The sequence below is a fragment of the Hydra vulgaris genome, chromosome 13 (assembly GCF_038396675.1).
Source record: "Hydra vulgaris chromosome 13, alternate assembly HydraT2T_AEP".
Lineage (NCBI taxonomy): Eukaryota > Metazoa > Cnidaria > Hydrozoa > Anthoathecata > Hydridae > Hydra > Hydra vulgaris.
The window spans coordinates 11,289,594-11,302,500 of record NC_088932.1 but is presented as its reverse complement, the minus strand read 5'-3'; the positions used below and the strand labels follow the sequence as shown (position 1 = coordinate 11,302,500).

General features: G+C 26.4%; 1 protein-coding gene across 2 annotated transcripts in view; it reads left to right on the top strand.

Annotated features, from left to right (window-relative positions):
* LOC100200247 (ubiquitin-conjugating enzyme E2 Q2) overlaps window positions 1-12,624 on the top strand; it is a 43,253-nt gene extending 30,629 nt beyond the window's left edge. The window contains exons 9-12 of one of the 2 annotated variants that reach the window (XM_065816756.1): window positions 1,934-1,992; window positions 7,853-8,000; window positions 10,181-10,253; window positions 12,421-12,624. In XM_065816756.1, coding sequence (XP_065672828.1) covers window positions 1,934-1,992; window positions 7,853-8,000; window positions 10,181-10,253; window positions 12,421-12,452 — 312 coding nt within the window. In that variant the 3' untranslated portion in view covers window positions 12,453-12,624. The remainder of the gene's footprint in view (window positions 1-1,933; window positions 1,993-7,852; window positions 8,001-10,180; window positions 10,254-12,420) is intronic. The other variant, XM_065816757.1, reaches the window with a different exon arrangement.
* Window positions 12,625-12,907: the final 283 nt, after the last annotated feature.

Genomic DNA, 12,907 nt, shown 5'->3' with positions numbered 1-12,907 from the left:
TCATTTTCTATGAATATTTATATTGTCTATTGTAGAAAACTTAATTAGATAATATAAAACTAAAAAAAGCTTATAGCTGTTTTTTTATTTTTTGCTCACCTGCATTGTATATGAATGTCTAGTGTTATAATAATGAATAATTATAAATTGATAATAAATTTTTTTTTTTCAGTTATGCTCAATATTTTTTTTATTTTGTTATTACTGAGTAATATCTCATACTATCTCATATCAACTACACCTGAAAATTTGCGCAACACTGGTCTCAAGGTGATGCAACCTCACTTTTAGTACTTAAGTCAGGAACTTGCAACAGTTGCTCTTTTCTCAAAGCTCTTGACTGCAGACAAGAAAACACGTCTTGTAGCTACCATGACACCTGAGTGAGGAACACATTTGGTCAAGATTCTTCCTCAAAATATCTCAGATTTGTGTATTTTTAGGAAGTTTTTTAGCACAATTGGATACTACGCCACAATGTCAGTCATTCAACGATGTCTCGCATTTCGTCCACAACTTGGCTTGCATCAATGATTGTGCGTAACAAGGAGTGGCACTGATGCAAACATTCAACATGACAACTAAAGATGAAGTCTAAATACAGTATTTATTGCAAGTTGTTGAAGAACACCAAAAAAACTTCACGGACAATAGAGATAAACTTTTAAAAATGTGAAACAAAAGATCAAAAATTATCCAAATATTTTTAAATATTCTAATTCTCAAGATAAAAGAGTAGTACCTAAGTTTGGTTTTTAAAGCATTTAATTATATAAAAAATATATCGAATACGTTTAAAATTGACTAATAATCTCCAAATCCATCTCAACGATTGCTTTAAATCGAGCCCAAAAATGAAAAATTAATTTGCCTTAGGGACCCCTAAATGTTATTCAATCCGATTATAACTTTGCATGTGTTATCAGTCTAGCTATGAGAAATTTTTAGAGGGTGGCCATTTATATCTAACAACTTTGATTTTTTTGGGACACTCTATATGATATTTTATTTAAATATGTATTAGATTATTTCTAATACAAAACTGTTTTGTTATTATTTTTGAAAACAAAATTTTTTGACTCATTCAATTATCTTTACTAGTTAAACATTTTCTGTATTAAAATAGTCATAACCAAGGAAATATAAGTATGTTCATAATAAATATACCATGTCAAAAACAAGTGGATTGAAATATATATTGAAATATTTTTTTGTTTAAATATAAGTTGATTGAAATATATTTTTGCAAAGGAAAAAAAGCTTACTTTGTTTTAAGATTAAAATGGGGTATTGGTATTTTTATGAAGTATCAAAATTCAATGTTGAAGAAAAAAGTTTATTAAGTTCTTGAAATAAACCTGTAGCTAAGAAGATTTTTGAAAAATATTCTACCACAAAAGGTGATAAATACATGCCATGTATTGCTGGTGCAAGCAAAAGTAGCAGCTTTATGTAGGTTACTACTGCTTACTTGTGGTTGTGTAGTTGTGATACAAAGCTATGTTTTGTTTCTTATTTAAAGAATTTTTAGGTGTATTGATGTTTATGGCAGTGCTTCAAACAATGTGTATTTTTCTGTATAATTTAAAAAGAATGCTATTTACAGTTATTATATGACCTTTTCATGAAGACATTTATTAAATATGTTATTGTAGTTTTTGTATTGGAAATTAAATTGTATTGCAAAATTATTTGTTGCAGAGTAAAAAAAAAAAATTTTTTTGTGATTTTCGAAGACTTTTTAATGCGCATTCTCAGATGATCTGAGAATGCAGATTCTTGTGTTTCATTAAATTTTGATTTAATAATAAACTAATTTAACTAATGGATTTTTTTCAAATTCAAATTTCATTGGTTCAGTGTATCAAAAAAAACTTATAAAAAAGTTTATAGGCTAATTAACTTATGATTTGATTTTTTTTTTTTTTTTTAGTCAAGATTTCCAATGGAGCCTCCTTTTATTAGAATATGTTATCCTGTTATATCTGGAGGGTGAGATTTTTTATCTAATGTTACATTATAATAATAGTGATAAAATATTAAAGAAAGAAAAAGTATAAAAATATTAAATTTAAAGTTTATATATTTTTTATGTATGTATATATATACTTTTTATATATTTGTATATATATATATATATATATATATATATATATATATATATATATATATATATATATATATATATATATATATATATATATATTTATATATTATATATATATATTTGTATATTTTTTATTACTTTTTTTACTGGAATGTTTTTAAAAACATTGACTGACAAATACGTAGAACATGTGAGGAGTGCTGCTACATTGAGTGAGGGTTTTTGTTTTGTGCAAGCTGTTGATTAAAAAAATTTAATTTTTTAACTTTTTTTTGTCTTTGTAAGTAACTTGTTTTTTTAATTTTTTGGTAAAAATTAAAGACAATCATGCAAGAGTAACAGGATTATGAATTTTTTCGACTGGAGTTAATGTTAAATTATCTCTGCAAAGAAATGTACAAAGAGGTTTGTAATCATTTTGAAGCCGTGCTTAAATTGAATTTGAAAAAATCAAAAAAACATTTTTTAATTTAATAACTTTTAAACAATGGAAAAATATGAAAACATTAAGAACAATTTGTTCAAGTTTTGGGAAAATAACCAAAATAAATAAAAAAAAGGATATTGCTGACCATTTTATAGCTCTTGGGTACGCAAAATCAACTGTTTAAAATTGGATTAAGTCTATTAAAACTAATGGATCATTGCAAAGAAAAATATCTTGTGGTAGCACTCCTATAATTGCATCTAAATCCAACATTTCCTCGTTCTGGTTGTTCTCAAAATCATGTTGCCAGAAAGCTAAAATATTATCAAAGTTATGCTTCAAAGATTATTAATAAAAGAACTAACATCAAATATTGTAAAAAAAAAAGTAAAAACCTTCTAACTGAAAATTAGAAAAAGCAAGCGAGGCCAAAGTGTCGAAAAATTTTAGAATAATATAAAAATAAAAATTTTATTTTAGATGATAAATCGGTCTTTACTTTAACTCATTCGTTGCAGCCTGGCAACTCTGGTTTTTATTCAAGTGATTTTAATCTGACTCCTTTTTTACCTTAAAAATACCAGATACTTAAGATTGAGCAAAATGCATTTCATTAAAATGCATACTTTGCAGCGCCTATATAAAAATGTAATCAAACTTTATGTAAAAGTAAAACTTCAAGATAGATGGTACATGTTTATGTACAGAATGTTATGTTACAGAATGTTTATTCTGTAATAAAAATAAGTAAAATGAATGGAGGAGTGTGGGTGGGGTGGAGGGGATGGAGGAAACAAATTCTCCGCCCACCGCTAGCCCTCCTATAGGGGGTCCTTATATTAGAAATTACTTTTAAAAATGAATTTTGGCTTAAATTAATCTTTGTAAATAAAAATTTGATAAAATTTGTCATGGAAAGTTTGAGAGATAAAAAATTTTTTCCAAGGTCAAGGCAATGCACTTTTTTAAAAACTTAACTTTCCAAACAATTCCAAATTAATATTTAGGCCTTCTAAAGTTCATAAAAAAAAAATTGGGGTTTTCAATGTTTAAGGTCCCTCTTTTTGGTTTAAAAAGTGTGGGTTTGGAGGCACAAATTGTAAGTGCCTTAGAAATGGGTTTAAAAAATTTTTTTTTCAGCGTAATTCTATTTAACCGGTCAACTAACTAAGGTGGTAGGGGTTTAAATTGAAAATATATATATATATATACTTTTTTTTTTTATTTATCTTTATTTCCTGAAAAAGATGGTATAAAAATTTTTAAATGAAAAAATATTTTTAGGGATCCCAACTAAATCTCAAATATTTCATGGGTCCCTAATATTATCTTACAAAATTTTTCCATAAGTATGTCAAACTGGTATTCAGAATCGCTAAGCGCTAAAAATATTTTTTTGTTTAGAAATTTTTATATCATCTTTTTTAGGAAATAAAGGAGCACCTTTTTTAGTATGTTAGCTAAAATTTTATATTTTTTGACCTACCCTTATATATATATATATATATATATATACATACATACATAAATACATAAATACATAAAAACAAACAAACAAACATACATACATACATACATACATACATACATACATACATACATACATATATATATATATATATATATATATATATATATATATATATATATATATATATATATATATATGTATATATATTTATACAATATTTATACATACATACATACATACATATATATATATATATATATATATATATATATATATATATATATATATATATATATATATATATATATATATATATATATATATATATATATTTGAATGTATGAAAGTCAGCAAAGTTTCATAAAATAACCAAAGCTATTGAAGTAAAAATAAAAACTTTTATTTGGGATAGCTATGATCAGAGTTTAGCTTTAAATTAGAATTTACTTTATTACATAATAACTTAAAATTATTTAATTGATAGTATATGTTTATAGTCATTTGAAAATGGATTGAATATGTCTTACGAATATTTATATTATGGAAAAGAATTTGCTACAAAATGATGATTTTCACAAGAATGTTTTAAGTTTTGTTTCCGAAAGCAATTTTGAAGAGTCTAATAATAGTTCGTCTATTATTTCGAACTTCATTTCCGAAGCTAAAAAAAAAGTGGAAAAAATGAAATTCTTTCATTAGAATTAAGCTGACCATCCTAAAGTTATTTGTAGCAATTGTTATAAAAACCTTTATTACTTATAAAAAAATGATACAAAATACCTTAATCAATGGCTAAACGAAATTTCTCAGGTTAGTTATTAAACTGAATTAAAAATTTTATTTATGACTAAGCATTTGATTACTTAATTTGTTTTATTTTTTTATCAATTTTGTAAAAAGAAAAAACTGTATCTCAATGAACCTTCATAAATTTGAAAGAAAAGTTATTTAGGCAGCTTATTTTAGCATTTAAAATGTTTTCTGGAAAATGTGTTATATTATTTATATTACTAATTTACATAGTTTTACATAAATAGACTAATGGATTTAAGGAGTCTTTTTTAATTTACTAGGTCATTGAAATTCAGTTTTGCTCTTAACCATAAAAAGTAAAATGTTCTGAATTATGAAATTTTTATTTGTTTAGATAATCCGTCAAGTTATCAGAAGAACTTCAGATGTTTTAGAAATATCAAAAGATAATAAAATGATTACTTCTGAGATAAAAATGAAAGGATGTGTTTTAAATGTTGTGGAGTTGTTAAGACATTATTTAAATTGCGGAGATGTTCAAGCTGTTAACATTTAGTTAATGCAGCATATGCATTGGGATCAGCAAGTCGAAGAAATTTTTACTTCAATTATCCTAAAAATTTAAAATGCTAAATGAAAATATCTGTAAAAGTGAAAAATTTACAATCATGGGAAACCATTGACTATAGTAGCTTAGACTACAGACAAAAAAAGTGATTGTGCAAGTTTAAATCAAGTGTCTTTCAGAACAATTATCGAGCTTATAAAGTGTCTAGAACTATCCCAGTGTAAAATCAAAAAAATGTGTTTTATATTTAGAAAGAGTCTTGAGTTTCAAGGTGGTATTGAAGGAAATTTACTTTAAAAAATATTGTTTGAAAAATTAGAAGATTTAAAAGCTGAAATGAATATTTTTTATGTGAAGAAGAAGTATTTTTTGAAGCTGGTGATACAGTAAAAAAAATCAATGGTTTGTATAAAAGATGTTGATGAATTTATGCATGTTATATTCACTGAAAGAAATATTGACCATCTTTCTACAATTGTAAGGGTTGCTGTGGATTCTGATCAAGGTTTTTTAAAGGTTATAATGAATGTTGGTTGAGCAATGAACCAAGAGTTCATTGTTCAACCAACCTGATCAATGAACTCTTGGTTCTCTTGATTATCAATACAATAAATATATAAAAGTTGGAAAACAAAAATCAAAGATGGTTGATTATAAAAATGTAGCTAATCCAAGAGTTTTATAACTTGAAGAGGATCCAGACACAACTTTGGCAAAATTTTATCAAAACTATGGCCTGGTTTTGAACAATGGTTAAACTCAAGTTATATATTTTTTAGAGGTTATCATGGCATTGGGTTTGATGCCAATAATGCCAACCAAATTTTTGATAAGTTAGATGTTCTTGCTCGTGATATTGCTGATCAATGAGAACTTAATTTATTTCCATATTGAAGTTATTGAATGTTTAAGAAAGCAATGAAGCTACCTTTGGAGAAAAAATTATTGATGATATTGAATCTGTTGTTATGGAATTTAAGATGGCTTATGCTAGTTTAATGGAATATAATCATTACTTTGGAAATATTAATCATTACTTTGGAAATATTTCTTTAAATATAACGCAAAAAGTTCATATTGCAGTTAACCATATTGTACCGTTTCTAAAAAGTACCAATAATGGGCTTAAAATTTACTCAGAACAAGCAGGTGAATCTGTTCATCATGAGTATAAAAAAACATTAAGTATAAGAAGTGGCAAAACCACTCTGACTATGCTAAGTGATTGAAGTCAAGTGTTGTCAAATCTTTAACATTTAATAAATAGTTAACATCAGGCTTGTAGAGCCAAAAAAATTTTGTGGCTCACCTCCGGCTCGGCCCAGACTTTATGAACAAAACTTGCAAAGTCTGGGGCGATCTGTCATGCTAATGGGGGGAGGGGGGAGGGATCAAGACAAAAAAGGACAAAGGGAGAGGAGGAGAGGGTGTTTATCAGAAAAAGACGTCCATTATAAACTTTTTTTTATTTTAGTTTTAATAACATGGAAAACTATGTAAACATGTGTTTTTATGAAGTTAATGTTAGGGAATGTAATGTTTTTATTTATTGTATATATACATTGGTAATTTTTGAAATCAATTACTGATTTTCAAGAGTGTTCTTCAAGAACTAAGTGCCACTCGTCGTCAAGAGTGTTCTTCAAGAAAAATGCCACTCGTCAAATGAGATAAAATATATTTAGATTCAAATATGACCAAAGCTGCTTTTCAACTCAATAGAAATACAGCAATTGCAAAACAATGCAACCTGTATCCAGTATTTAATTATACACAATAAAATATATGAATAATATATAAGTATACACAAGTACAAATAATTACAATTAAAAGATAAATTATGTCAAGATGTGTGATAAATTTTGTTTTTTCCTAAAATTATGTTAAATATATGAACTTCAATAATATTACCCATATACAGCCCCGTTCCCTTTTAATCTTAAGTCAGAATGTGTAAAAATTTTATTTTAACCATTTCTATGGAGGTTCTCAATACCCTTACTTAATTTAACTACTGTGTTATTTCTTAATAATAAAAAATAATTGGTGTTCAAATCTTGCGGTCACTGTGTCACAGTGTTTAATAAATATTTAAAATATAGGATAAAATATTATGTAGAATAATAACAATGAATAAATAATAATGAAGAATGGAGTAAAATAAATAATATAGAATAAAAAATGATATAGAATAAATAAATATAGAATAAAAATAGATCAAATAAAAGCATGCATAAAAATAAATATAAATTGAAAAAATATAAAGTAGATAATAAAATAATAATATATTCAACACCAACTTTATTGTGATGTAAATAACAAATAGAATAATATAATAAACAATATAAAACAAATATAAATAAAAAGATTAAATTAAAATAAATTGAAAATAAATAATAAAAAGCTAAAAAGCTAAAAAGAAATAGTACAAAATGTTAAAAACAATAGAAAAATCAAATTATTTAATAAAATTTTTATTAATTAAATGCTAAATAAAATTTTTATATTTAAAAAATGTTTATACAGCTATGTATTGAGTGGTGGAGCTCTGTGTATGGAGTTGCTAACGCCTGAAGGTTGGAGCAGCGCTTATAGCATTGAAGCAGTAATAATGCAAATATCTGCTACATTAGTGAAAGGAAAAGCTAGAGTTGATTTCTCGGGCACCAAAAAAGTAATTAATTAAAAGTTTTAAAATTATAATGGTTTTTATAACTATTTTGATATTCAAATAAATTTTATGCTCAACATACAAGGTTTGTAAATTAATTCAGGTTTTTCTTTAGAATTTGTACATAAAGAAATGCAATGTCAAATCTTTCTTGGATTAATAATCTTTATTTCATAACAAAAGTCTTTAGACACTTTTGGAAAATCCTAATTAGTATCATTAAATAATGCATATGCAATATATGACCACATATATGTGCATGGTGTCTGCTAGAACAGGGAAATCAGGGAAACAGGAAAAAGTCAGGGAATTCAGGAATATCCACCTTAAAATATCGGCAGATACCATGTATATGGTCAGATTTAACTCTTTCATGGACAAGGCTGAATTGTTTGCAAAGAACTATTTTTCAAATTTATCTCTAGATTTTAATGGGCACAATCTTCCTAAGATCTTTGACCGAGAAGTTAATTTTTCAGACATTTTAGTCACTCTTTCTTCCATGGGTCAAGTTTTTTTACACCCTTCAACACCCTGTTATTTCTAACATCTTTGACTAAGAAGTAAATTTTTTTTAAATTTTAATCACATCGGTTTGGTGGGTTTTTTTACACCTCTCAACATCCTATTATTTTTCACTTACAACTTTCTACACTGTTATCCAAACAACATAGCTGTCTGGCTTTGCGAAAGTGTTCAAAGGACGTCTCTTTTTTATTCTTAAAACTATTTGATATTTAAAAGTGAATATTTGTTCTTTATTTAAATAGGTCACAAGTCTTCACTTTTAGCCAAAAGAGCTAAGGCCCTGCACTGGTGTGGAATGATATGTTATGAAGTGAGATTTTGGATTCCAGTACATAGTCAGCGAGTGCTGATCCAATGTGCATTGTGGAGCTTTCAAATGAATTTTTTCATAAGTGTCAGCGTATTTATTAGGTTATTGCGCGCTGTAAACACATCCCTCGAGATAGCCTAATGTTAATTTTCATATTATTGCATCTATTACTTTAATACTGGGTTGATACAAGATATTAGCAGAATATAGTTTACGTCTGTCCAAGATGATTATTTTTATGCTCATATCTCTAGCTCTTGTTTATTCAAGAGCCCTAAGGATTCTTGTTTATTCAAGAGCCCTAAGGAAGAAGAGTATTTTATGTCAGAATTATCTACTTTTAACCAAAAACAATAACTACATATGTCGAAGATATGTGGAAGGTTGTACAAGATTACATGTTACCAGTAGCAAAGTAATCATGATCCTGACTGAGCATAGATGTTAGCATCATTTTGTCATGCATTTTAAGATTGTATTAAAAATTATATCTTTACATACTTTAACTCTACATACATTAACTCTAGAGCTCGTTTTCACATAAAGTATGTCAGCCACTTTTTCATAGCATTTTTGATAAATGATGAGCTGTTAACTATGATAATTAAAAATTGTCCAGTAGTTGTTTAAATTTATCAACTAATGTTGCCTCGATAACATTATCTGGCAAAGCATTTCAGTCATTGACCACATGGTTGTTGAAAAATTTATGTCTGACTTTGTATGATGATGATGTTGAGCTCTGGGTGCTATGCTGCAAGGCTTTATGTGCCGTTCAGTTAGGTCTACATTTTTGAGAAGCTTGTATTGCTAAAGAAATCGCCTCTTTTCCGTCTGTCTTCAAGAGTAGTTAAATTCATCATTTTGCATCGAATTTTCTAATTATTTTTTTTCAAACCCCAAAGAACTTTCGTGTTGTGTTATACTTTTTCAATTTTTTTATGTCACTATCAAGGTAAAGGCTCTAAACTTGTTAAACTCCAGATATGAAACTACAAACGTGTTTTTCATAATTCCGAGCTCGTTATTTTGTTTGTTTACAGCTACTTTCGACAACTTTCATGAGCTTTGTGTCATCTGCGTACATTTTGCAAATGGCTGATTTAACATGAACTGGCAGGTCATTAACAAATATAACAAAGAGCGTCAGCCCTAAAACAGAACCTTGCAGATTTTATGATAATATTGATTTAATAAATTTTGTTTAAAATAATAAGTATAATAATAATAAGTAAAGTGTTATTTATTGTTGTTACTTATACATCTTTTATTTAATTACTGTTCATATAGTAATTATTATTATTGTGATTTATATGTTCAAAGTATTTATATTGTTTATTCTTAGGTTGATATTGTTTATTCAAGTCATAAAGCAGAAGCAGCACACAGATCTCTAGTGAAAATACATAAAGATACTGGTAAATTATACTTTTAATGTATTGGAGAAATCGTTTTAAGGGAGAAATCTCTCCAAGTAGTTGATTAAAAAAAAAAAAAGTAAATATTGGTAGTTAGTGTTGATAGTAATGATGTAAACATTAAAAATGAAAATATATTTGAAGTTGCCTCAAAAAAGCAAGTGAAGCAAGTAATTATACCAAGTGGAAACTCAAAGATACTTGTAAATTATACTTTTAAGGTACTGGTCTCTAGTGAAAATACGCCAAGATACTAGTAAATTTGATGATATAAAAATTCTTGCTTTTATCATGCGTAGAAGATGCTTATTAATTTGTCAATTTTTTTCATCTTTCTCTCTATTTAATTTATTGGAGAAAGCGTTTCTCATCAATGCATCTGTTTGGTGTTTGTATCTTGTTTTTATGCATGTTATTATTTCGTCAAAGTATTCTGTGACTGTCTTCTTGCTTTAGATAAACTTACATGTAGGGATTTAGAAGCTCTTTTAATTTCGAATCATTTACTATTCCCTAATTTGTTTTATTAAAATTTAAACTGTTTTAATTAAAATACTTTTTAAATTAATGCAATTAAAAGGGATTTAGAAGCTCTTTTAATTTCGAATCATTTACTATTCCCTAATTTGTTTTATTAAAATTTAAACTGTTTTAATTAAAATACTTTTTAAATTAATGCAATTAAAAGGGATTTAGAAGCTCTTTTAATTTCGAATCATTTACTATTCCCTAATTTGTTTTATTAAAATTTAAACTGTTTTAATTAAAATACTTTTTAAATTAATGCAATTAAAAGGGATTTAGAAGCTCTTTTAATTTCGAATCATTTACTATTCCCTAATTTGTTTTATTAAAATTTAAACTGTTTTAATTAAAATACTTTTTAAATTAATGCAATTAAAAGGGATTTAGAAGCTCTTTTAATTTCGAATCATTTACTATTCCCTAATTTGTTTTATTAAAATTTAAACTGTTTTAATTAAAATACTTTTTAAATTAATGCAATTAAAAAATGTTTTATATTGCATAATTATAATGATATTATTTTCAAGTAATTTTTTTAGCGACGCATATTTAAAAAACTTGGTCGAAATTTTGATTGGTTGCTGCTTAACTTATTATAATTTATTTGCTTTTTGACGTTTTTTTATTAAATTTTTACATCCAACTGCTCGGTGTAGTTAAGGCGATTTACAAATTATTCGAATTCTTTTATTTGGAATCAGCATGGTTTTATAGACGTATTATGTGCAAACGTGAACTTTAGATGTTATAATTGTTTTTTGCTTCAGGTTTTTTCAATATTTAAAGAAACTTTTCTTTTTTTATATATATTTTTCAAAACCTTTTTACTACCCTTACAGCAACCCTCGGAATTAGGGTCGGGTTCGGCAATGCCGACCTAACTGCCGACCTAAAATTATTTGAGAACGGCAAAATATTGCCGACCTCGTTTTAATGTTTTATGGTTAGACCTTTGTATCAAATAATTTTTGCCGACCTGATGCCGACCTGATGCGGACCTCAAAAAGATTGAGGTCGGCAAATTATTGCCGACCTCATTTTTCCTAATTCCGAGAGTTGCCCTTACAGTGAATCTAAAGAACATCATTTTGGAGTCTTTAGATCACTTTCGCTCATCGGCGTTAACACGAATTAAGTTAAAATCTTTTGAATAAGTGCCTTAATTTACTATAGATCCTAGTTCTAATCGGTTTTGACGTATATTAACAATATATATAGTGGTCAAAATACAATATTTCTATCAGTTTCTACAAAAATTAATAGAATTCCGACCAAGAAAGAGCTTATAAATAAGAAAAATTGCCAATAAACGATCAGAACAGATCATATTATTAAACTTTGATGTTCATTTTACCTAAAAATCGTATTTACATAAAATCTTATTCAAATTTGGACAAGCAGTTGTGATTTTAAGAAGATTTAAAAAAAAAAAAGAAACTTGGGTCTGGATTTTTTCGCTATAAACATTTACATTTTATGATACCGCAAAATTTATCATAATTCACAGACCTGATCATTTAACGGAAATATGTCTTAGTCAACAAAATATCATACAAACACTATAATATTTTAATATCGCCTGAACTACATCGAGCGTAAAGAAATAGCTTTTTTTTAAAAAAATGTTTTACATTTTACTTAGGTTGGTTTACACCTCCTAAAGACGAAGGGTGATGGAACTCTTGAAAATTTTTGTCTATTTTATGTGACTTATCTAACGTTTGTTGCTATGTTTGTTTGCTTTTTCGTTTTCTAAAAGATATAAAATCTATATAGAAATTATATATTTTCCGTGTTTTTTCTTTTTTTATTTGTCAACTGATCCAGAAATAAACTTGTTTTGTAACCAACTTGTTTTACTTAAGGCACTGGATTTATATAAAAAAGTTTTAACAATTTTAAAGAAAAGCTAGTGTTCATAGATAAAAACACCTAAAATATGTATGCGTGTTTAAAATAACATCCTCTCTTAAGGTGGTAGATTCAAGCTATTATCTTTAAAAAGAAAGTCTTCATAGAAAATTTTCTATTATTTAAACATTTTTTTGTATTGAAAAAACTATAAAATAAATTTAAAAAAATTAATATGAAAAAAATTAATATGAAAATTAATATGAAAAAAATTAATA